Raw genomic sequence first — 26992 nt, forward strand, 5'->3', positions numbered from 1 at the left:
TTAAAACACACTCACACACACACCATGAAAATGTTCCAAAACAACATTTCCCATGTGCCAGAGTGGAGCATGTTTTCACATGTCGTTTTGCACGGATGAACTTCAGTTAAAACAGCCTCTGTCTACCTGACTGCAGTTTTCAAGTACATGTCAAAGTATGAACCTCCGAGCTGTTAACTCACCGTGTGGATGCAGGGCAGCTCCTTGTTGAGTAACCACGGCAACGAGAGGCGTCCCTCTCCACGGTAACAGGAGCGGATCCTCTCCCTCATGGCCAGGTTGATGTCGTGGAGGGTGAACAGACAGAGGACGGTCTCTCTGGGAGGGTTGGAGCGATTCTTCTGACCCTGAAAACACAAACAGCAGCAGAGTGTGAGAGGAGCCGCTTCAAACCCCAGAGGAGCTGCACTGAAACACACTGAGGAAACCGCTGCAGTTATCTCACCTGTGAGAAGACGACGAACAGGACATCATCGTCCTCGGAGAGGCCGAGCGCCTGGGCCAGACGACGCCCCGGTTTCTGCTTGTAGGCGGCCTGGACCAGCCGGTACTCCACGCCGTCTTTGGTGCAACCCAGAGGAAACTCTACGTACGAGTAGAACTCTGTGTCGTTGGAGCACATCCTGACGATCTTGGAGGTGAAGAACTTCTCTCCGCCGGCGTCCATCTGCGTCAGCTGCGTGTCCAGCTGCAGCGTCAGGAAGTAGACGTACGTGCGGCTGGAGAAGCCGTAGACGTAGTAGATGTCGAAAGCCGGGTAGAGGGACAGCGTGTCCGACGGGATTTTGATCTGCGAGGAGACGAACTCGTCCTGGTAGACCAGAGAGAACATGTTGACGCTCTCCTCGTCGGCCACCAGCTTCCTGCTGGACAGTGTGGGGAAATACTCGGACTTCCCGTCGATGGCGGCACCGATGAACAGCCGGCTGCCGCCCTTGGCGGGCTTCTTCCTCTTGGGGTCGGCCGTCCAGTCGTCCTCACCCACAACCACACCTGCAGAGGAGGCCGGAGGAGAAAGAGAGGACCAAGTTTTGACTTTTACATGAATTATGGCCTTAATCCAACTGTAACTGGACAACTGAAGTGCATGTAAACGTGTTAGTTCGACTAATACTGGACTTCTCCAGATCCGACTAAAACGCCCAGATAATGCGATTGGAAACAGGTTTTTCAAATTCACCTATTGCCATCATCCCTATAGTATTAGCAGTAGGTTCATAACATTTAATTGTCAGTGCAAGCTGTTTCTAGATCAGTGGGGCAGAAACATGAGCTGCTCAGCTAACGCTACGGAGGCTCATGGGATTTCTACGTTTCCCTCATCAAACTAAATACACAATCCAACAACTCTCGTGGACAAGTTAACGCTATGAGATAATAACATATAGTTATATAACATTAAGACACATGAAGCAAATACTCAGAACTACTTTCACTTTTGAGGTCACTCTGCCCAGCAGCCGTGTCTGGAATGTAGTTCCGGCTACGCATTTGCCTCTAAAACAACTCCATCTTGTAATGTTACATTATTATTTCATAGCGTGGTGAATGTGCAGGTCACAACTTGTCCACCAGAGCGTTTTGGAGTTGTTGGATTGTGTATTTGATGAGTTTGGTGAGCGAAAGCCAGGAAATATCATGCGCCATGCAGAGCTCACGTCTCTGCCCCGCCGATCTAAAAAATAGCTTGCACCGACAATTAAAGGTAATGAACCTTCTCCTAAAACTATAGGGATTATGGCAATAGGCCAATTTGCCAAAATGTCAAACTGTCCCTTTAAGATGCAGCTGTAGCTCAAACCTGCTGCAGGAGCCCAGTGAAGCTTACCGCTGTGTCATGTTTTGCTTTTGTTTGCACTTTGTGCGGAGCGAGTTCCTGTTCAGGAGGTGATGCTAAATCCAACAAGACATGACATTACAACAAAGTCTCTCAGTGCAAAACAGGCTGAAGATGCTCACAGCTCAACAACCACAGAGCGGTTTGACGCTGTTCCAGGACCAGATACAGGGATCTGTTTAAACTGCTCCTCAACACATGTTTTTGCAGGCGTCATCATTTATGGGCTGCACGGAGGATGACCACCTACGGCTCCAACTTCAACATGTCTCATACATATTAGATCAGCATTTAGGAAATTAAAGGGATAGTTCACCCAAAATTCAAAGTTCTACACACCATCATGTCAACTAAGGGCTGTGAGAATTTTCAGAGTCCTCCGTGCCTTCTCTGAGTTACGGGGGGGAGTCCACGCATCAGTATTTGTCCATATAATGGTTGTCAATGGATACCAACTTTCTTTGTCCAAAAAGACACAACAAAAAACATCCAAATACCTCCATACTGCTCGTCTGTAATGTCCCTCTTGTATTGAAGTCCCGACATGAGAAATTGAAAAATGAGGTATTTGGATGTTTTTTGGTGTGTCTTTTTGGATGAAGAAAGTTGGTATCCATTCACAACCATTATATGGACAAATACTGCTGCGCGGACCCCCCCGTAACTCAGAGAAGGAACGGAGGACTCTGAAAATTCTCACAGCTCTTAGTCGACATGAGGGTGAGTAGATAATGAGTGAAATTTGAATTTTGGGTGAACTATCCCTTTAAAGCACCATTTCTGAGGAAAACCAATATTGAAGCATGATGATGGGAGGAAAGCTTCTTCCCTCAGAAGGCTGAGAGCAGACACACAAACCCCCAAAACAGGCAGGTTTTATTTTGTTCCGACATTAAATTACTGACAGGATTAACATTAATTAGTGGCGGCTAACGTGACCTGTGACGGTCAAAGCTGAGATAAACGTTGAGGAGCTGCTGCCTTAAAGTTTTCTCCTCCGCTAATAAGCAGCATCAGAACGAGAGGGAGCTGCCAACCTCAGCGCCTGAACTCGGAGTTCACGTTTCTTGTACAAAATATTCTCTCACATCATCACGCTTTAATTCACGCTCTTTCACGGGGGCCGGGCTGTCACTCAAGACACACTGAGGCTGGCTAAAGAAAAAGGAAGTCTGGATGAGCCCTGACACTGATCACCAGGGCTGATGAGGGATATCTGCAACAGTATCAGAGCCACTTAAAACCAGGAGGCTGCTGCTTCCTGTTGATGCTGTTTTATTGAAACATCACAGGTTTAAAACACAAAAGGATCATATCAGGTTTTGTAAATGTTCAGAAGTAGGTCACAGGTGAACCATGTCAGCTCTTAAAGCCTCTAATACATACAGCAGCTCTTTCTCTTACCTATGAAATGTGTGAATATACTGTATACCTTATCAAATATTTAAATCCAACCTCAAACAAAGAGATTTGCGGACTAAGTCTATCTGTCAATCACGTCCTGCTCCATCCTGACAGTCTTCATTCAGGTTACAGCTGCTGATTAGGAATAAAAGCCTGGAAAATAAACTGACACATGATCGACACCCGAAGGTTGAAAAGCCTCTCCAGCCTGCTGAGAGGAAAACACCACAGCTTTGGTTTTATTTTCCTTTTTAAGCAAGAAAATTAACCACAAAAAAAAAAAAACTTTGACGTGAATTCAGCACAAAAATCTGCTGAACAAAGAGAGGCGAGGCGTCTGGATCTAAACCTGCAGCGAGAAACAGCAGGAGCCTCTGACTGGAGACGAGAGTGTTTCCTCTGGGACATTAGCCCTGACAGCGGGAAAAGAAAACACACTTGTTCTTTAAAACACTCTTTGCATTATTCATTTAATTAACTGATCATGTGTTTTATTTTCATCTAACATCACCTCCTCTTTCATAGACGCACCATTTCCCACAACTGCCATTGAGAGCGCTGTTGTTATTATCTATTACCTGCATCGATCTGCAGACTCACGGCTGCTGCTTCACACTTGCCTTGAGAAAACACTCATTTTCTCCAACATTTAGTCTCGGATCAATTTCCCGCCTCCGCTTCCCCCTTAACTTCTCTAAAACATTTACTCACAGGAACTTTTAACTTTCTGCAAGAGAAATCGGAAATGTTTAGTTTAGTTTCATCTGACCACGCCCCCTCCCTCCCGCCCAGCCTACCTGCCATCCCATCAGCCTCCCTGGCTCCGGACAGGTAGTGCTCCTTGCGGTGATGCGGCTCTCCCAGTTTGAAGAGATCCTCCAGCCTGAGGAACTGACAGACGCCCTGCCAGATGGAGCCACAGGCCACCAGTCTGTTCCCAGTGTAGTCCACCAGTAAGAGCTTGTTCACGTTGTCTGATGATTCCAGTCTGAGGGCAGACAGACAGGTGTAGACATGTTTATTGAAACAGAAAGGTAGAAAAACAGCTGATTGCCAGGTCTAGACAGGTGTAGACAGGTGGAGACAGTTAACCCTTAGATCAGTGGTTCCCAACCTTTTTTGGCTCATGGCCCCATTTTGACATTACAATTTCTGGCTCAATTAAGATGTGTGTGTTTTATGTCTCTTTTGTCATTTTGGTTAAAAATAATCATGTGTATTAAATCTTTTATTATATTTTGGTCCACACAAGAAATATAAAATGTTTGAAATATTTAATATTTTTAACTCTTTTTTTTTTTTAAACTTTTCTAAGGCAGGTTTGGACATATGTAAACAGACAACAACAGGTGTAGACAGACAGGTGTAGCCAGATAGGTGAGACAGGTGTACACAGACAGGTGGAGACAGTTAACCCCTTGATGCACGAGTGAATGGACCCTACACTCTTCCATGAGTGGGTCAAAAATGACCCGTATTAGAATCAATGTGTTTTTATGCTTCTTTTGTTATTTTGGTTAAAAATAATCATCTGAATTATATCTTTTATTATATGGTCCACACAAGAAATATTCAATGTTTGAAATATTCTTTTTTTTTTCCTTAACTTTTCTATGGCAGGTTTGGACATATGTAAACATACAACAACAGGTGTAGACAGACAGGTGTAGCTGGATAGGTGAGACAGGTGTACACACACACAGGTGGAGATAAAGGTGAAGAAACAGATGAGACAGGCGGAGACAGATAGGTAAAGATAGCAAGGTGAGATAAATGGAGACAGATAAGGCAGGTGGAGACAGGCAGGTGAGACAGGTGAGTACCGACCGGTGAGCACAGGCCCTGACGCTGGGTGGGGGGTAACACTTAGCGTTGTCCTCCACTGGTCCGGTCATGTGACTCCTCAGCTCCGTCAGGTTGGCCGACAGCTTCAGCACGCGGTTGACGGCGCCGACGAACACCTCGCCCGTCCTCCGGTGGACGGTCAGGTGGGTGAGGGAGGTGTCGAACGCCCGGTACACCACCCTGCTGGACGCCACGGTGGGAGGAGGGGGAGCAGCCGGGGCAGAGAGGAGTGGGGAGGAGAGGAGGAGGAGGAAGAGGAGGAGGGAGAGGAAGAAAGGAGAGGAGGAGGAGGAATAAGGGAGCATGGTGGATAGAAAAAGGAGGAGGAGGAGGAGAGGATGGAGGGATAGAGGAGGAGAGGAGGGGAGGAGGAGGAGAGAAGAGCTGGCTGCAGGTCTGAAGAAGAGTCGTCGTCTTCAGTGGCTCATGACTAGAGAGAGAGAGAGAAGATGAAGATGATTAAGATCTAATTCAAATAGTACACTGTGGTTATGAGGAGACAGAAACAAAAACATTTGCAAATCTGTCCCTGGATTATTTTGAATGTAACATAATATTCACAAACAAGCTATTTACACCATGTTATAGCGTTTTTTGAATTAAAAAATACACAAAAAAGAAAGAAAATACATTTTTATGTAGGAAATATCAGACTGGTAATTTGACTGCGAGAACCAAGGGGGCAGTTTTCGGTCTGAGAAGTGAAGCTCACTTCCGCGTTCAAAAAACTGCAATCCCCTCTTCTTCCTCTGGGGGCTGGTGTCAGAAGGGAGCATTCCCCATAGACCCCCATGTTAAAATCGCCGACTTTACATCCTCAGTAAACATGTTAAAAGCCTGGTGTCAGAACGTTTTTTCGTCTCAACCGATAGTTTCTACCCCCGCACACACTCTGAGGGGGGTGAATTTTTTTTTAACTCTACAGTTTTACTGTTATTAGGTTAAAATTCTGGCCAATTAGGGCGCAGAAACGTTGAGTGACAGGTCCGAGCAGCTCCGTGGACAGCTGCTTCGAGGCCAGTGGGCGGGTTCTCGGCCGGCCAATCCAACATGGCGCTGTTCAGGCCGCCATATTTGAGTCACAAAAACGACTCCCCAAAACTAATGGGTGACGTCACGGACGCTACGTCCATTCTTTTTACAGTCTATGGCGAGAACACAAAGAAGTCTGCTACTGTTTGTCCCAGGTGAGTTCAATTCAACTATTATTTCTATTGTACACATTAGAACTAATAAACATGTTATCGGCATCTGTGCTCACCATACTAAGCTAGTTAGCTTAGCTTGCTAACTGGCAAATGAATCAGCCTTCAAGTTGTGCTAACCCCCAGCTGTGCTAATGATGCTAACAGAAGCGTCTGCTTGTCAGCGACACACCTGCTCCTCCTCTTTGCCCATATTTGGATTAGCTGGGAATTAGGGGGCGTGGTCAGTCAGTAGCCTACCAAAATGGTAACAGAGGAGCAGCTCACTCTGAGGATGTGTCCCAAATCACCCACTCATTCACTACTCCCTACTCACAATAGAGAGCCGAAGCAGAAGCAGGAAGTAACGTCGCCATGGGACCTCAATTCGGAAAAGTGAACGGGAGTCAAAATTGTATTTCGTGATCCGATTGAATTGTGTCATGAGAAAAAAATATGACCTCTACCTGTTTAAAACATCACGTTTCATGCCAAAAAATAAGCAGTTTATCGTAAAACGGCAACGGAAGAATGTATTTTGTGTGACGACGCTCTACGGACTACAGATCTGTGTCCCACAAAAAATACCTCACCAACAGACACGGGAAAGGGCGGCATTTGGTGTGTGACGTCACCTACGCCACCTGGAGTCTTTCTGGTTACGGAACTTGGAATTTTATTCTACAATAGTTTTGCAACAAACTGCTGATTTCTCTCCATGAAACGTGATGTTTTAAACAGGTAGAGGTCATATTTTTTTCTCATGGCACAATTCAATCGGATCACGAAATAAAACTTTGACTCCCATTCACTTACATGGAGATTTTTTCTGAATTGAGGTCCCATGGCGACCGTTACTCCCTGCTTCCGCTTTGGCACTCTATTGGACTATATAGTGAACTCACTGGTCAAATGAAAAAACACTTTCAGACACTACTCCACCACACAGTTAATTATGTATTACATCGCATAATTAAAACATTCCAGATCGATGCCTACCGCGATCATAACCACGATCTCAGACCGCAATGCATGATGGGATATCTTGCTTTGGTTAGTGACCATTGGATGTCCACTACATGTCGCGGTGAATTGTGAGTGAACTATATATAGTGAATATTAATAATCACTAAACATTCGGACACCACTACAAAATGGCCTAGTCACTGTGATTTGGGACACAGCCTGAGCTTCATAACTCCTCTGTAGGTGACATCACAAAGGCTTCGTCCAACTGTATTTACAGTTTTTGGGGTGAACTACAGGTGTGTCCATCTACGTTTGTCCTGCAGGTGAGTTTAACTTACTAAATGTTTTTATTCTAGAAGATTCTGACTGTATGAGAGGACTCTGAGGTCAGACATGAGTGAGTGAAGGTCTTCACCTGCAGACTGAGGAGGAGCTTTAAACCTGCAGACAGTATTATTTACAAAAAGCTCTAACACACACACAGGGCTCCTGTTACAGCAGTGAGTGTAGAGATTAGCAGTGTGTGTGTGTGTGTGTGTGTGTGTGTGTGTGTGTGTGTGTGTGTGTGTGTGTGTGTGTGTGTGTGTGATGGAGGCAGATAGAGTTATTGATCTGTTTCCGTCTGTCTTCTCACTGATTCTCTCATAAAGCTTCAGCAGCTTCTCTCACACTGAGCTTGATGGAAACTTCACTCTCATCCTGGCAGCCATTTCTCCTCTATTTACGTTTGACTGACAGCTCTGATTACACACACACACGCACACACACAGCTGTGAAGCAGAAACCCTGTGAACACTGAACCTCTCTGGTGAGAGCAGCTGATCTACAGTCGGCTGGTGAACGAGACAAAATGGAGGATTTTCTCCCTCCAGCTTGAACGACGTTCTGGTGGCTCGCTGCAGGTTCTGCATTAAAATGCCTGCTGCGTACGTTCTCGGCGTGGGCGTCCCGGTGGGAACTGAACCCTCAACTGTAGCAGAGCCTCACATCATCCTCCCGGTTTCAGCTCGGACTCACCGATCAATACCAGAGGAATATGAGGAAGTGGCTGTGGAAACACACTGGGCTCAGTTTTGTCTGGATTCTCATGCCTGACATTTGGCGGACTGATGGTTTTATATTGTGATGCTACACTAACACGCTCCTTTATTTCCATGAGCACACGGTTTGTTTGGACTCGGTATCACACACCACTGCAGCTGCAAACCTGCTCTATCACAGGACCCCATCCTTATCTGAGCTCTTTAATATTGATCATCTCTGACACTGATATTGAGTCATCTGATATCAAATATCTAACACACTCAAAAACTACTTGATCCACACACTGACGCTCCTGATGCACAACTCTAAACTTGTTCAGCCTCGGTTATTGATCTGACGATAAGGAAAGTTTAAGTGGAGTGTGACTCCTGACAGAGATGTGAAGAGATTCTCTGGAGAGACGATGTCTCACTCTGTTGGAGATGTTGAGACACTGATTGTACAGCGCTTTTACCGGCTCTGACATGCTTTCATTTTAAAAGGGGAAATATGCAAGTCTGGTCTCTTCTCCTCTGTGTCTCTAACCCTCCTCCTCTAACCCGCATTTGTTTTCAACGAAGCAAGAGAAATCAATCCATGAAGCGGTGGATAACGTTATTTATCATCTACCATGTTACCATATGTATATCTGTGTAGTCTTATCTGTCATAAACAAGAGATTATGGGTTACGTTTGTGTGGCGGTGCCGCAGAGACGAGAGCTGGGACACCGGGTCGGAGGCTCTGATCTTACAAGGTTGGTTTTCAGCCAAGAGACGCTAGGTGGAAGGCAGAGAGCCTCCATTCTCCCTGGAACTAGTTACAAGTCATTGATTTAACCAGAACTAGGACTCTGGAGCTGGTTAATTGAGGTACAAATGTAGCAGAGTTAAGGTGAAAATCCTGCGTAGTCCCTGTTTGATACTAGAATCTTTTCCGTTCAGGTGAGCATTCCAGCTGCCTTTCAGAAATGGCACAATGAAATCACACCTGAAAACACACATTTACATCACCGTTCACACAAACACTGGCTGCGTGCAACTCGGGCAGAGTTTCCTCTGTAATGTGTGACTGGTAAATTGCTGGACTGACAAAGAAACACAGACTGGAACTGAACAGCAGCTGCTAGCAGAGAACTCAAGGTCAGTAACACTTGTCAGCAGACTGTATCTTTTCACATACTGAAAGGACACAATCCAGTTAGTTTTGAGAGCTTTATTCATCGTTGCTCGCTCAAATTAGTTTAGACATGTATCAACAGTTTAGCCCCAGAGTCTTTCTCAGACAGAGATTCAAGACCAGACAGTAACAGAGCAACTGTGGTGAATGGCAACTGTAAAATATCACATATTAGATCTAAATTTGGACAATCAGCTTTCACCATGAAGGGTTGTCAACTCTGGAAAACCTCAACAACTGAAATCAAATCAACTCCAGCTACAGATTCCTTTACAACAAAAGGTTACATGCTGATAAAGCAAACCAGAGCTGTGACCATCTACTGAAATTTGTCCTTTTTTTGACTGTTAGTCTGTTAGCTGTCTCTTATCAATTGTGATGTGTGTTTTGTGCTATTGACTTAATGACATCATACAAGGCGTAGGGAGTTAGGAGTTGATATAACTCTTTGTGAAACACTAGTTTCATAGCCTCATTTGAACCCATGTTAAACTGCCTTGTCCCTATGATATAAATGAATTGACTGAAAAAATAAAAACTACAATAAGTCAGTGCCTGTTGTATGTATATGCGACTGGTAGAGGCAGATGAGAATCAGAAGAGAAAGGTCTATTCCTGTTATCAAGATGACAACACAACACCTGAGTATTTAAAATAAAAAGTCTCTATTTAAAGGGATAGTTCAACATTTTGGCAAATTGGCCCATTGCCATAATCGCTATAGTCATAGTAGTAGGTTCGTTACCTTTATTTGTCGGTGTAAGCGATTTTTAGAACGGCGGAGCGAAGCAGCAGGCTGCTCAGAGCTATGCTATGGAGGCTAAGGGAATTTCTTGGTTTACCTCATCAAACTCATCAAATACACAACCCAACAACTCCAAAACGCTGTCGTGGACAAGTTGTGACCTGCACATTCACCACGCTATGAGATAATAACGGAACGTTACGAGACGGAGCCATTTCAGAGGTAAATTCATGCAAAACCGCTGATGCACGTTGCGTTCAGGGACAGTTTTTCAGCAAGCAGACTCTGTATTTACCCTGTATTTACCTTGAAAACGGCTCCGTTTCGTAACGTTCCGTTATTATCTCATAGCGTGGTGAATGTGCAGCTCACAACTTGTCCACGACAGCATTTTGGAGTTGTTGGATTGTGTATTTGATGAGTTTGATGAGGGAAACCAAGAAATTCCCTTAGCCTCCATAGCGTAGCTCTGAGCAGCCTGCTGCTTCTCTCCACCGTTCTAAAAATAGCTTACACCGACAAATAAAGGTAACGAACCTACTGCTATGACTATAGCGATTATGGCAATGGGCCAATTTGCCAAAATGTTGAACTATCCCTTTAAACTGAAAACTCCAAAGCCAAAGAGTGAAGCTTTTTCTCCTTCATAAAAGATCTTTGGCTCAGTGATGACTGATGAGACCTGGGAGATATCCACAATTTAATATCTGAGCACAGGCCAGCCAGAATAGCACACAGTTTATTGTATCATAACCTATAAACATATTTATAGAAGAATTACAGTATATTGAGGTTTCAGGTGTAACAGTGATGTTAATACTAATCAGATGAAGGTCAGACTGTGCAGCAGGACAGGTTGTGAAAGAATTTTGTTGTTTTTTCTTTTTAATTCATACAGGTGATATAAACCTCAAGTAAACATTACACAGTTTGTACCATTTACATGGAGACAATCACTGTTCATTAACTATACAGTGTTTCTATAGCAGCCTGATCAATTAATCAACTTCTCTAACCTCTAAACCATTTTGATCATCAAACGATCATGGCTGGATTAGAATATTTCTGGGCCCGTGGGCAAATTGGGCTCCTGGGCTCCCATCGATCCACCCCGGGCAACATACACACACCCTGTCACCTCCAGTCACCACCGTTTCCTGTCATGTAATAAAATCATCACTGAATTTGACTTTTGTCTTATTTTATACAGATGATGCGCTTCTTTTCGTCTGGGACATTTTTCCTCTCTATATTCAGACGGATGATGGATCAACAATGAAAACAAACATTATGAGAAAAGTGAAATCTCTGTAAAGAACTGATTCATGGCCGGGCAGCTCTGATTTCTGAACAGTGCTTTGAATGTTGAATAAAAACTGACAGCCTTAATTTGTCCTCGCAAACAAACCGCTGTAATCTGCTGTCCCGTCTCGTTAATTACAGTGTCAGCGCATAAATTACACTCAGCGAATGAAACGGCGCTTCAGACAGGAAGTCTTCCAGCAGAGGTCTGGGCTTCTCTCAGCCGCCTCATTAACAGATCTTAAGAAGAAGAAAGTCTTTTTTAGAAGAACACCTAAAATAAAATAAATCCTCCGCATGGCGCCTGCAGATTAACTCTCACATCGGCGGCCATGATGATGAGGACGTGGATCAGCTCGGCTCCGACCGACCGTCTCTAATGAGCAGCAGAGGAAGAGGAACACGGAGTCTGAGCCGTTTTCTGAATGGGTGGATAATAAAGTTTTCACTCCAGCAGCAGAGAGGTACAGTAAGCCGAGTCCCACAATTAACCCTGTGACACACACACGCAGTCACACACACGCACACACTGAAACACAAAGAGGCAGTGAAAGATCAGCACATTAGTTAATTAGCCTGCTGAGCTGAGGGGGAAACCAGAGAGAGGAGAGGTCGACAGATGGACCAGAGAGAGTGTGTGTGTGTGTGTGTGTGTTACTATGTGTATGTGTGTGTGTGTATGGACAACAGACAGCTGGGCAGACAGAGGAGACAGATAGAGTTTCTCTAACTGGACTACCATTTCACTGGACCATCCATCACCCTGGTAAGCCAACGACCGTGTGTGTGTGTGTGTGGGTGCACACCCTGTCCAACAACTCAGTGTTAACCCGGTCGACCAACAACTTTAGCTTTAACCCACAGCACAGTGTGCACACATTCAGGGCCGTTGTATAGGGGAGAAAGGTGATGATAATTCTAGGGGCCCAGCGTCCAGTAGGGTTCACAAAAACCCCAGTAGTCTAATCTTTGTATGACTGATTTATTCTGCATAAGACCCTGACTAGTACTCATAGTAATGCTGCATTAGCATCAAAACAAAGTAGGCTAAATTAAAAATGATAGTCTAAGAAAAAAAAACTGGAAAAGTTAGGCAAGGCAATTTTATTTGTATAGCCCGTTTTTTTTACAAACAGTTTGTCTCAAAGGGCTTTACATGGCATCGTAACAACATCCTCTGTCCTTAGACCCTCACATCCACTGAGGAAAAACTCCATAGAAAACCCTTTTAACAGGGAGAAATCGGAGAAAGCTCAGGGTGAGCAACAGAGGAGGGATCCCTCACCCAGGACGGACAGACGTCACATAGATGTTGTTACAGACAAGACAGTTTACAGTTTATGACACAGAATGTGCGAAATATGGAAGAGGGTAGGGGCCCGCTTTAGTAGCCTATTCTTTCAGGGGGCCCAGAATTCCAACGGCCCTGCATACATTTCACAGTTACTACCTGTGTGTGTGTGTTTTCTGACCAGTTCTGATCGGGCCAAAGACTAATGACTGAGTGAGCCTCGGATCATTATTTGTCACTGTTACACTGACAAACACCTGACCTGATGTGACACAGCTGTTGTGTTCACTGTCGCTGGTTGACATGGAAACCGACACGAGGCAGGAGGGGTTCAGTGAACGCTGCACAGCCAGTGTGTGTGTGTTTAGAGGCAGTTTTTAACACTGAACATCTTTAGAGTTCATTTGCAAAAGCAGATTAACGCCATTTTGAAAAAAATGAGCTGAGGTTTTGTAATTATTCTTTGCATAGTGTTGTTTTCAATAAAACTTTATTTTTTTGAGATATGTCTGTTTTGTTACATCTCAAAGTCACTCAACTTTGGTTTGACTGATATCACATTATGTAAATAAAAAATAAAAAATGAAGATTCTAGAATTTTTTTAAAAACGGAGTTATCTGCTTTTGCAAATGAACTCTTCATCTTTTCTTCAGTCACTATGAACACTTTGGAGGTAAATCTCCATCTACAGGAGTGGACATGACCTCCTGTCTCCCACGGTTACCACACACATGCAAGAAGACATCCCAAAGCTCCTCTTAAGGTGGACTGACCTGTCCATTGACAGATATGACAGATAAAACCCTGACATTTGTTTGATTGATGACTTGTCGATGTGGAAAAACTCATTGGTTAATTGTCTGTGGGCGTGTCCGTCTCCGTCCCATCTCTGTCAAACTAAACGTGTCTCAATCTGACATCTGTCCTCCTGCAACCGGCCCCTTCCATCTCTATGAGACCACCCTGAAACAAATCCGGCACCCCCAGCAGTCCCCTGCAGCCCTTTTCTATCAGGAAGCCGCGGCACAATGTGTCTTTGTGGTGTGTTTACTGGAGCCTGTGATTCAAACAGAGACTCAGTCACAGAGATGGAGGGGTGAGGCAGGGTCAGGGAGGGGGAGACGGACGCAGATGGAGGTGATGGAGGGGGAGGTTTTACGGCTCCTGGTTGGGCCATGACACTGCAGCGAGTGAACGTGCCCCGACAGCCGGAGAGAGGCTCGTTCAACATATATTGATAAAGTTATTTAAATAATAAAACTAGAATAATTAAAAGCAATAAAGTGAGTGATGCAGATGAACACCAGGGCTGATCAGAACAATTAGGACGGAGTCTGATCTGAGTCTGGCTCAGTTTGTGTTGCAACATAATCATGTGTGATATTTAAGGACGTTGATTCGTTGATCCAGTCTCAACCAACTGGTCCCAGTTAGATCATTTTACACATGTTCCACTATTAGAGCTGAAAATCAGGTCAGTACGTATTATGTGAGTCAATTCAAATAAGAATTCATAGTCAAAAACTCTATTAATAGCTCATCACTACCACAAGATGAAAATACTACAACAAGAGCAGTAAAAAAAAAAAAAAAGGAAAAAAAAGCTGCACAATGAATGTGTAATGATCATAACTGTTGCACGTCGCGTAAGAGCCCGGCCCATTCCTGTAGAAGTTCCTACCCCCTCGCTTATGAAGCCTTTATGGCGCCTGTAGGTTGACCTGTAGGTCATTTGCCTCCATTCAAAGAGACTTGAACTCTTTGAATGGAGGCAAATGACAAATCAATATGTAAGTGTACATGACTTCAGTTACAGATGACATCACTTCTTAGGAGTTCCTTTACTGATCTCAAGTCTATGTTCTGTTTTTACCTCTGTGTTTTAATCTGCACAGTTGCACCGTGACTCATTTTATTGTTGTGTTTTCTATCCTGTTTCACACTTTAAACATATAGATGTACTGAGTAATGAAAACCAGGTATTGAATGAATTAAGTAGGTCCATAGCAGTTGAAGAAGTCTAAATCTGCGGGGTTAGGGGTTAGGGTTAGGATGTGACGAAACTCTGAACAAAATGTTTGTAACTAGAAGCCATTGTAATCACCAAAATTCTCTAGGGAATTTCCTGCCATTAGTCATGAATAGGGCTGCAACTAATGATTATTTTAATAATCGATTATTTTTTCAATTAATCAATGAATTTGATTTAAAAAAGCATTTTTAATTTCTGTCTCCTTATTCAAAAACAGAAGAGATAGAGATATGGAGATAGAGATATAGACAGAGATAGAGATAGAGATAGAGATAGAGATAGAAATAGAAATAAAGACATACACATGAATATTATACACACAGAGAGAAGTAACATTTCAATTTGCACTTGGTGAATAAAAATTATTACATATCTTAAGATTTTGGCTTCTTACCATATAATTCAGACTTAAAACAGCTGTTTTATAGGTAGTAATGAGCTCCCATACAAATGGAACTCCACTGATGCAGAGTGTAAAGTTAAAATATTATTTCTGGTTGACACAAAACTGAGTCAGAGACAGATTCTGTTGTTCAGAGCCGAGACCGAGGCTGTGAAGAGAAGACCGGATTTATTCAGAAGCAGGTGAAATATAGTGGAGGTCGAGTGTGTGTAGACGTTTGTGTTGTGCTGATGTCTGACTCTGTGAAGGTCAGGTCTGTCTCACACACAGATGAATGTTTTCCTGACACAGCGAATTCACAGGATGCTTTATTAGCAGCCCTGTCAACCAGCTCTTTCACCAAAGCTGTAAAATATGACACTGAAGAATCTGATGGAAATAATATAAAGCCACTATTTAAGATATGATAATATAACACATATCTATATAGAATTACTCCACTGTGTGGGAGAAACCGCAACTAGAGGCACAGAGGAGCCTCTGAGCCAGTCAGTGAATAGATGTACACTAAGTCACTGTCTACAGGACGACACCACACAATGGTCCACTTTAACCAATGCAGCCGTCCAATCATCTCACAGCACTGCTCTTTTGTTTTATGCGCTTCACATGCGGCTGCAACCAGGAGTCTGGCATTCGATTGACATGTAATTACACCAACCAAACTTCAATCATTTTCAATATGGTTTTTAAACAGGAAACAAATATTGGAAACCTTTTGCTTTACAGTTAGCCAGTGTGTGATCAGTGTGTACGGGTCAGGGTCACGAGTCAGACACTGACCGGATGGTGACGGTAGAGCTCCACAGCTGCTCCTCACCACTTCACCCAGGCTACGTCCACCTGTGTTTACAGTCTAGAGCTCAACACAGGGAGCGGTTACCACAATGATTAAAGGATAATTTCAGTTTTTTACAACCTGGACCTTATTTCTGGCATAAAATACGATCAGTTACTCACCCAGACAGCATTGGTGTCATTTGGTGTCGTTTTGATGAAATTAGCCCCAGTGGAGCGGCGCGTATATCCGTATAATGCGAGTACTCGGGGCACCCAAGCGCAGCCTCTATATAAAGCATTATCTGCGGCGAAACTCGTTCATTTCACCAATATTTTGTTATATTATATATAATATATATATATTATGATACACTAGTGCTATTCCCCTCTGAGTCCGTGGTGGCATGTTATCAACATCCGGGGTCTGTAGGTTGACCTACTGACCTCTGATCTGGATGATGTCATCTCGGGCGGCTGTGGCTCAGGTGGTAGAGCGGGTCGTTCACTAACCGGAAGGTCAGCGGTTCGATTCCTGGCTCCCCCTGTCTGCATGTCGAAGTGTCCTTGGGCAAGACACTGAACCCACACCTGCCCTGTGTGAATGTGTGTGAATGATTATCTTCCAAAGCCTGTCTGCGAGCAGTGCTGTATGAATGTGTGTGAAAGGGTGAATGCGACCATTACATTGTAAAGCGCTTTGAGTGGTCCGAGTGACTAGAAAAGCGCTATATAAGTGCAAGTCCATTTACCATTTACCATCTCCGACCTCTACGGCGCGGCTTGTTGCTACTGCTAATGCTATGGTTCGTTTCTGTGTGTTTCTGACTTGTCAGAACAAAATGAGCAGCTGGATGAAGTTCAGTTTCCACAGGCTTCCTCTCCTCAACCTGGACTCACTAAAGCTCTGGCTAGTTGAGATAAAAATGGACCCGAATGCTGAAGCGGAATAATTATTATCAGAATGAGCCGGGCAGCGGTCGGAGATGACATCATCCAGGTCAGAGGTCAGTAGGTCAACCTACAGGCGCCGGATGTTGATAACAGCTAACCCCGGACTCAGAGGGGAATAGCACTAGTGTATCATAACAAAATATTGGCGAAATGAACAAGTTTTGCGGTGTATAATGTGTTATTTAGAGGCTGCATTGCGTGCCCCATGTTCTCGCATTATATGGATACGCGCCGCTCCACTGGGGCTAATTTCGTCAAAATGACTCCAAATGACACCAAAGTTGTCTGGGTGAGTAAATGATCGTATTTTATGCTAGAAATCCAGGTTGTAAAAAAAATGGAAATGATCCTTTAAAGCTGTTTGAAAAGGTCTAACATGAGGGGGTTTAAGCTGCACCTCTCTGGTTCTGATGATGCTGTAACTGGCAGCTCCGCCTCTTACACATGAACACACTGGCGGCTGGATCATTGACCTCATAGACCTCACAAAAACTGTCCCCAGAGCAGAGTCCACCACGTTCAGACTCACATACTTGGCACATTCAGGGTGGGAGGAGGCGGGACGATCGAGTTACACCACTAGGCACTGGAGAGGGCTCATTCAACAAATGACAGACGACCGCTGTCACTTCCCTTCTGACTGACTGACAGGCCTGTTAGTGTGGCCCCACACCAGACACCCCCATGTTCACTAGACACCAATAATCAGCAAAATAACTTTCTATTACTTTAACTCCTCAGTTTACAGATTAATAAATTAATCAGTGACAAGAAATAAATTTAGACCGTGTGTGTGCATGTATGTGTATAGATAGATAGATAGATAGATAGATAGATAGATAGATAGATAGATAGATAGATAGATAGATAGATAGATAGATAGATAGATAGATAGATAGATAGTCCATTTATGTTCATTTAAGTTCGTAAAATGTTATTTTAAAAAAAAGAAATAGTATTTTTGTATATACGGAGCCCCCTAGGGGACATGGGGGGAAAAAAATTGATGGGTGAAAAAGAAAAAAGGATGAAGTTTATCGAGATCTTGCAAAAGTTCCTCGAGATCTCGCAAAACTTTCTCGAGATCCCGAGAAACTGTAAATAACAGATCTATGGACATTTCTCACTCTAACGATGCTTTTAGTGCTGTAGACGTGTTTACAGTTCATACGCAATATCGTTTATTGTGAGCTCGGCTTTGGTGGGCTCGGCGGCCGGCCGGGTCTGATGCCTGATGCTCGGCTACAGCGGCTCGCTTTCTCCCCGTGATGACGGCGGAGTTTGACCCTCTGACTCCGGTCCAGCAAGTTTACAAATAAGCGTTATTTGGATAAACTGACACTGTGGAACCACCGGAGCCAGAGGGTCAAACTCTGAGCCACTGTAGGCGAGCATCAGGCATCAGACCTGGCTGCAGAAGCAGGGGTGGGGGTGGGGGGGCATCGGGGGCGCACACACACACACACACACACACACACCGGAGTCAGAGAGTCAAACTCCGCCGTCATCACGGGGAGAAAGCGAGCCGCTGTAGCCAAACATCAGGCATCAGACCGGACCGGCCACTGGACCCACCAGAGCCGAGCTCCATCTCACATCAGACCGCAGCTACTGTCACAATAAACCATATCGCGTATGAACTGTAAACACGTCTCTACGGCACTAAAAGCATCGTTAGAGTGAGAAATGTCCATAGATCTGTTATTTATTCATCTGCTCACAGACGGATAGTCTGTGATGTAGTTTCTCGGGATTTTTCACCCATGTCCCCTAAGGAGCTCTGTATGTATAGCCTACACTGACATTATTTTATAAATAACGGTTATAAAAAAGGAAGTAGCCTATGACATTTAGACATTAAAATCTGTTTGTAATCTTAATACTGTAAATGAAAAAAGCCATTACAGAACAAAGTCTTTAATCAAAGGTAGCCTCAGTCTACAGACAAAGTAGACTTTTGTTACTTTGTGATGTCACAACAAAGCAGTTCACCTGTAATCTGCTACATTTTTAATGGATTGCTCAGAAAACATCAGAGAGTGGGCTCCGAGCCTCCTCCAGTCTGATTGGCTGCCCAACTTGTTGTTGCTATTTAAATAGAATAAATGTGATTTTCTTTAGTAACAAACATTATTAAATTGACAGCCTGGACCTTTAAACTTGCCATGCAAACGATTTTCCTCTTCAAACCGAGACAGCAAATCTGTTATTTTGGTGGAGCAATAACTGATCTAATTTAGTTTGATTGTTGTGTCACTTCCTGTAATTACATAAACACAGTGAACTGTGAACCACTCTGCACTTTAACACGTCCACTTTAATTTGAATGCATCTTCCTCTCAGTCGGCCTCTATAATTACAAACCGCTGCGAACCGTCCCTCTGTGCTATTAACAGCTCCAAAGCTAACATGCTAACGGTTGGTGTGTAAAACGGAGACTTCCCCCCTGTTGTTGACGGCGTCAGTTGTTTTTGGAGGTAAAGCAGCGAGGCTCTCTCTCTCTGGAGACAGACGAAGGCCTCGCTTCACCAAGCTGAGGCAGTTAATTACACACTGCTGCTCCCATCACAATGAGATACTGGAGGGAGGAACCAGACAGGAGAGGTGGAGACGGTGGACCATTTTGTTTTGTCTGACCAAACTCTAAAAGAACTACACAATATGAAACATGGTTCCACAGATATGACTCACCAGCTCTGATCAGGAACAAACCTCCATAAACCTGCTCAGACTCCACAGGGACACTCACTCCTTATTACTGCAGGACTTCACTGAGAACATCATGTTTTTAGCTTTCCCTCACTCTCACAGTCATCCACTCAGATTTACTAGTGCAGCCAATGATACACAGCAAACAGCAGCTGCTCCTGACCACTTCCACAAACTTCATTTTCCAGTGCAAACAACAACAATTTCCCAGACCAGCAACAACAACCCTCTGTGAGCGTCTCCTGGAAGAGCAGCAGGTGTAACCACACCTTGGTTGTCGTGGTTACAATAACGAAGGTACAGAAACATAACATCAACCTTTATCACCAAGGGTACGATAATTATAATCATGGCTCGCTTGGGTTTAGGAAAACATTGTGATTTTTTGAAGCGTTACATCGGTAGGATGCTCGGTGAACGTCGAGTGAAGAGCACGTCCCTTGTTGGCAATGCCCAATGCAGTGATCACCGGATCGATTCCTGACTGTGCCAATCCGTATTGTAGCTGTGTCCCAACTCAGCGGCTGCTCCGTCGGCCGCATTTGGAGGAGCCTTCGGATTGGGACTGGCCTTGTCACGATACTGTGACGTAAGGATGTGTGTGTGTCATTTCCCCAGTCTCTCCCCCCACTTCCCTGTCTCTCTCCACTATCCCATCAATTATAGGGGTAGTTCACCCAAAATTCAAATTTCACTCATCATCTACTCACCCTCATGTCGACTAAGGGCTGTGAGAAGTTTCAGAGTCCTCCGTGCCTTCTCCGAGTTACGGGGGGGGGGGGTTCCGTGCAGCAGTATTTGTCCATATAATGGTTGTGAATGGATACCACTTTTCTTCGTCCAAGAAGACACACCAAAAAACATCCAAATACCTCCATGCTGCTCGTCTGTAATGTCCGTCTTATATTGAAGCCCCGACATGAGAAATTGTTCCTGGCACAGGAAGAGCAGTGAACTGAGACACTGGGAGCTTCAGCTACAAACAAGCTTAAAACCTAGACTTATTTAATTTTTTTCCAAACAATTTCTCATGTTGAGGCTTCAATACAAGAGGGACATTACAGACGAGCAGTATGGAGGTATTCTGATGTTTTTTGGTGTGTCTTTTTAGACGAAGAAAAATGGTATCCATTCACAACCATTATATGGACAAATACTGCTGCGCGGACCCCCCGTAAGTCAGAGAAGGAACGGAGGACTCTGAAACTTCTCACAGCTCTTAGTCGACATGAGGGTGAGTAGATAATGAGTGAGATTTGAATTTTGGGTGAACTATCCCTTTAAAGGCTAAAAATGCCCCAAATATATCTTTAAAGAAAGGAGCACTACTTCGTCAACATTACATAATCTTTCATAGATACAATAGTAACAGCTGAGGATGATAGAAACATCGCTCTGACATGGACTTTGTCTCTCTTTATACTCCATCACCACACTTTTCCCTCTGCACCTGTCATAATTACTATGATCAGGAGTTACAGAACGTAATCATTGGTCATAACATCCTCCTGCATGGCGACAAATAGACTTTTTTTTAAAGGATCTTTTCAAACTGCAGCTCACAGCTCCATTGAGAGTCCATGGAAACACTGCACTTCCTCTTTCTTGTAAAGGTTTCTATTGGTTCTGTAAGCGAAGACTTTGGGTTGAATATAACATAACCCACAAGACCCAGTCATTTTCATTAGATTGATATTTAACTTAATATTTCAATCAAATACATTCCTTTGGTCAGATCTGGCTACACTGGTTTCTCTGATGTAGCCACCAACTCAGCAACAACAGAAACAGACACTCCATTAGCTGTGTGTGTGTGTGTGTGTGTGTGTGTGTGTGTGTGTGTGTGTGTGTGTGTGTGTGTGTGTGTGTGTGTGTACTTAACAGTCCGTCTATTAGGCCCCTATCATAACCACAAGGTCTCAGACCACACACACAGCATTAGCCATCATAAGTCTATCAAACTGTTATTTCATTAGAGGGAGACACTGTTAATCACATGACTGTTGGAGGTTGTTTTTGATTGATTTAATGGATCAGCTGATGGAAACCAGAGACTGAACATCAAAACACGTTCTGACTCTGAGCGGTTACAGCGGCGCTCCTGTTGGGGTTCGGTTAAACAAGCGCCTCTCAGGGGCTGGCGAGAGGCGATTGGTCGAGATAAAACACTGACGGATGCGATTGGGGGAACGTTTCATCATCGTCTTGGCATCCACTAGCGCAGCAGCTTCTATCTGCAGAGAGGGAGCACTGTGTCTCCACAGCTCTGTTGTCATTCATTTTATTTCTATTGGCTGTTTTCAGATGGACGCAGAACAGAAAATAATCCTCTAGAGTTTCAGTTTATTTCAGGGTCACGCTGACGGATCCAGAACGAAGCGAGAGCTGTAAACACATGTACTGACAGGGAGCTCATTCATCGTACTGCCCCGCTGACCTTTGACCCCTCCGTATATCACCGCCGTGCCGACTGGTGGGACGGAAAATCAAAACAAAGTTTATTCCAGTGACTGACAGTAGAGTCACGCTGCGTTTAGCTGCACTGGAGGCTATATTTATCCTGCGCCGGGGTCATGAAGAGCACGCAGAGTAAATGTTGATTGGATTCATCAGCTGGACTCCATCCTTCACACAGACATGACGGAGACCAGCCAGCCTCAGGTCATTTACAGTCCAAAGTTATATCAAGGATATAAAAATATGAGACCACTGATGTGAATGATATGATGTTTGATTTAAATTATAGATGTTGTGGGAAAACATGGGAACTTTTCCTACTGTAACAACTATACATTCCTCCAGTGGTGGACAGTAACGGAGTAAATTTACTTGAGTACTGTACTTAAGTATATATCCAGAGGATTTGTACTGTAATTGAGTATTAGATTTCTTTGGTACTTATTACTCTTACTTGAATACATTTCCAAGACAAATATTTTTACTTTTACTCGAGTTAATTTCTAGGAAGGATGAAAAGTACTCGTTACTTTCAGGTCTGCTATTTTTTTTTTTTTTTTCTAAAATCCTATTGGACACAAGCTGTGTTTGTCAAAGAAGGAAACCCTAACCCCTAAAAGCAGCACATCAGTGCAGCTGCTTTCAAAGAGTTCATTCTCAGAAACAGGGGTTAAAAGGTCCTTAAATTCATTTAGAAAAAATTATAGTAATTGATTGATGTGAAAAATAAGAAATTTACTCTTACTCTTACTTTTACTTAAAGTAAATGTAAAAGCATGTACTTTTGGATACTTAAATACCTTCAAAAACAAGTACTTTTTTACTCTTACTCGAGTAACATGTCGACGGAGCTACTTTTACTTGTAACGGAGTAAATTTTGACCAGTAGTATTTGTACTCTTACTCAAATACTGGGGTTGAGTACTCTGTCCATCTCTGCATTCCTCTTATTTTGCCCAATATGTTTAGAGGCCCGTGGACACGATGTCTCAATAACGCCTCGACATAACTTCTTCACGTTTGGCACAAACATTCACTTGGACTGGAGGATGAACCAATTAAATTTTAGTGTGCAAAGGTCAAAGTTCAAGATCAGAGTGACCTCACATTCTCCAGAGGGAATAGAGGGTATGCGTTTACGTCACGTTGCCCTGGGCAACGCCCCTTTCGTTCGGACTGAGTGGCAAAACAAACCTCCCTCAACGTGCTGATGGATAGGTGGACTCATAAACTGGATAAAATATGTTATATCAAAACAATTGATGTCAAAAGGATGACCGCTCCAGTGAATTTACTTTCCGTCATTGAGAACAGGTTCTTGAATGTAACTCGGTCAAAGTGAGACGTATCCTCAAGATTTCTAGCAGCTCTGTTAGGTCATGCTGCTGCTGCTTTACATGCTGGCAAAGCTAGACATGTCAGACTTGTGTGGGCTCGGAGAAAATCGCTTCGTTACTTGCGTTGTTTTTCAACTTTGGTGGCTCTGCCACTCGTCTTTTTGCCACTCAGTGGACGTTCCACAGCGACTTCCGAGTATCGTGACGTCACGTGCATATCACACTTCTGTCACACTGTGACCTCACAAAACACATTTGTGGCTTCAACTTAAATTCCATCTCTAATTATGCCAAATTGAGCTCAATATCTATAATATATTATTCATTTTTACACACGTTATATATCGTAAGGTTTTGCAAAAACATCTTATATTAAGGCCATTATATCACACTGCAGTATAGGTTTTATAAACCTCTTACAAGCTTATTATATCAGCATTAACTACTAATTATTTTTGAATGGTAGTTGTACTGTATAAACAATGCATTTTGAGAATAATCTTTATCAATAAGATATTTTAGTTTTTGAGGCAACATTAAAACTACAGAAAAAGAAATGGCAAATAAAAACATTTGATTTTAAAAACTCTCAGTACAGCCTGAGTTGGGCGGGGAAAAATATTTAATGCCTTTATGAAATCAATTAAACACCTTTTAAGGCCTTAGATACGTATATGAATTCAGGCACAGATAACTGAGGTGGGGCTGTTTAATCAGCTGTTAAATGTAAAATGGCTGGTGTGATGTCACAGGCTGTGGGCGTGGCCAGAAACAACATGTGAGCAGCAGCAGGGTTCTCAGCTCAATGTGATTCAGTCTTACTTTACTTTGTAAAAACGCTCTGTTCTCATGTATAATATACACGCTGTGAGACAAATGAGCTGAAACGTGCAGAACGCAGTCAGGATTTTATCTCCAAGCTGAGACAGAACCGGCTCAGAGGTCCAGGTCTGATCTGGATCAGCTGCTCCGAGGGCGTTTCTGCAGGAGTTCAGGCTGAAAACCCTTTTTTTGTTGAAGACTTCCTGAGCCGCCGGCCTCCCTGCCGCCTTCATTAGCGTTCCGATAAAACCTCATTTACCTGACGCCTGGAAGTGCAAACATTAACAGCAGCTATTGTAAAAAAGCTGTGAAGTCTGTCCAGAGCTGGGCGGGAAACACTGAGCTCTGTTTCAGTCATTAACAGGCCGAGGTTTCACTTCACAGGTTTCCCCTCACTGCACCACACTGACCACAGACCAGAGGCAGAGGCAAACTCCTGCCGACCCCTCTGATGCTGCATCATTACACAAAGCTCTGTGTAAAAGTGGTTCCCAGGTTCCCAAGACTTTCACTTCTTCTTCCACTTCCTCTGAATGGGTAAAGAGAGACGGATTATTAGTTTTTAAAATGATGTTTTGATATTTTATCTCAGTAAATTACTATCTGTTGGCATTACACGCCTGCTGAGAGTTTCCCCAGTGGAGAAAAACACCAATCAGAAGAGAGGAGGCTTTGAGACTCTCTTCTGATTGGTCCAACAAAAACAGAACAGATTTCAGGTATAGAATAAACAAATTCTAGATGGGTCAAAAGCATGTCCAGGTAGGTGGACTTAAGGCATCACTAAGAGCGGGGGTGACTACTTTTTTTGTGACATCACAAGGACACAGGAAGTCTGACGGCTGGTGTTAAGGCTCAGTTTCTGAATACAGTCTGTGTGCATTTCTCTGCGGACTGAGACTTTGATACTTCTACAGTACTAATATAGAACCTAGAGCTGCTTTATAATGAAAGAACACCTAGACATCTACCTTGATATTACACAGACCTTTAATGCCAGGATCAGACTACATGATTTTTTTAATTGTCTTTTTAATGTCTGATTAAACGATCACAGTGGCATAATCTTTTGGTGTGTCTTGGTCGGGAGACTGACAACAGTACAAGTTTGACCCCGACCAATCAACGACCAAGACCCTGCGCGAGTTCATAGGTCATCAGGCAGGCGTAACAAGAAACTGTCAATCATGGCTACCAAAGTGCTGTGTGTGATGCTACCGGTCTTTTGTTCAGACACGAAAAAGAAAAGGAAGAAAAAACGATTGAACAGCTCTGTCATCCTATTGGTCAGTGTCAAGGTTCACGTCGTAGGAGATGTCAGACTAGGCAGAGAAATGGAAACAATTTGAACATGCTAGACTTCCTCTCGGGGTGTTGTGGTGCATCATAGACACACAATTGCTGTCAATCAGTTATGTTACACTACACGTATTTGTCGACATTCATAATTGGGCCCGACGCTTGAAATTTGTCCTCCATGACTAGTGTATCTCTGTCTTGTCAATTACAATGTTAACATCAACCTGATAGGGACAAAGGATGGAAATTAGCTGATTGCTGCAATCCTGCGTATTTACACGAAAGTGTCTATTAATATGTATTGTCCCCTGATTTTTTAAAATCAAAATAAAATAAATACAAACGACAAAATCAGGTGAAAATCTGTATAGTCTGCTCCTGGCATAGGATTATACAGTAAATATGAACACTCCACAACAGTATTATCTAAAGTACATGACCAGATCTGGAGCAAAGTCCATCCAAAAATTGACATCTGGACCAAAGTGGTGGAGAATCTCCCACCAACATGGAAAACATGACCAAACTGACTGTTTGTTTAAATGAATGAGAATAATGTATGCGTAAAAGAGGTGTAATGGAGCATGCAGATCATGACTGGTGTCTGTCAGCAGCTCATGTGGAAGAGAAGTGAGAGGGTCTGAAACATCCAGACCTGCTCCCTCTGAGGACCTGTGGCTGTGCAGCCTCATTATTCTTTAAACAAACTGTTTAGTGTGATGTCTGCAGTCACAGTGTTTTTAGCTGTGATGAATGTTCACAGTAGTTCTCCACTGACCCCGACCAAAGAGCTGCTTCTGTCACTGACAAGACTGTGGATGGGAACCTGGTCTCTGGGAGTGAACCTGGTCTCTGGTGAGACAACCTCAGCCACCTCCTGGAGACTGTGTCCAGATCCACTGTTGCAGTTTAGTTAAATATAGAGACTAGAGATGCACCAATTGCAAAATTCTTGGCCAATACCGATTTCCAGTTTTAAAGAAGGTCTGACCTGCCAAAACCGGTTTTTCCGATACCGGTTTTCTATCTAAGAAATAATTATAATCATACAATAGACACCATTTTTGTTTGGCTTGAGTACCCTTTCCCAAATTTAATACAACCCCTCTCCCAGGCAACCTTTTGCTTATATAACTGCAATTAAGACCACAACTAGTGGTAGGCTATATGATGCTATCATAAACCCCCTTTTCAAGAATAGGCATTATGCCGGTCGCCGCCACTCTTTAAAAAAATCCTGGAGGAAACACTTATCCTCCACGGCTTACTTTTGACTTGCAAGCATTAGGCCACAAAGAGCATGTTTTGGGTGTTCCTGGCACACAGTGAAATAAGTCCAAATCAGCGACATGTTTTCTTCCCGAGTCTTCTGCTTGTTTTTAGCTTCGCTGCTCTTTTGCTCTGGGCCGTTTGATCGGCCGAA

At 43.5% G+C, this 26992-nt stretch overlaps 1 protein-coding gene across 1 annotated transcript in view; it reads right to left on the reverse strand.

Moving 5' to 3' along the window:
• The window catches only part of plxna3 (plexin A3), a 152340-nt gene that overhangs the window by 112977 nt on the left and 12371 nt on the right, over window positions 1–26992 (reverse strand). The window contains exons 2-5 of the mRNA XM_085780798.1: window positions 5069–5516; window positions 4039–4229; window positions 446–993; window positions 183–347 (exon numbers count right to left, since the gene is read on the reverse strand). Coding sequence (XP_085636924.1) covers window positions 183–347; window positions 446–993; window positions 4039–4229; window positions 5069–5391 — 1227 coding nt within the window. The 5' untranslated portion in view covers window positions 5392–5516. The remainder of the gene's footprint in view (window positions 1–182; window positions 348–445; window positions 994–4038; window positions 4230–5068; window positions 5517–26992) is intronic.

Source organism: Trachurus japonicus, chromosome 7 (genome assembly GCF_045865225.1).
Source record: "Trachurus japonicus isolate A0001 chromosome 7, Traja_1.0".
Lineage (NCBI taxonomy): Eukaryota > Metazoa > Chordata > Actinopteri > Carangiformes > Carangidae > Trachurus > Trachurus japonicus.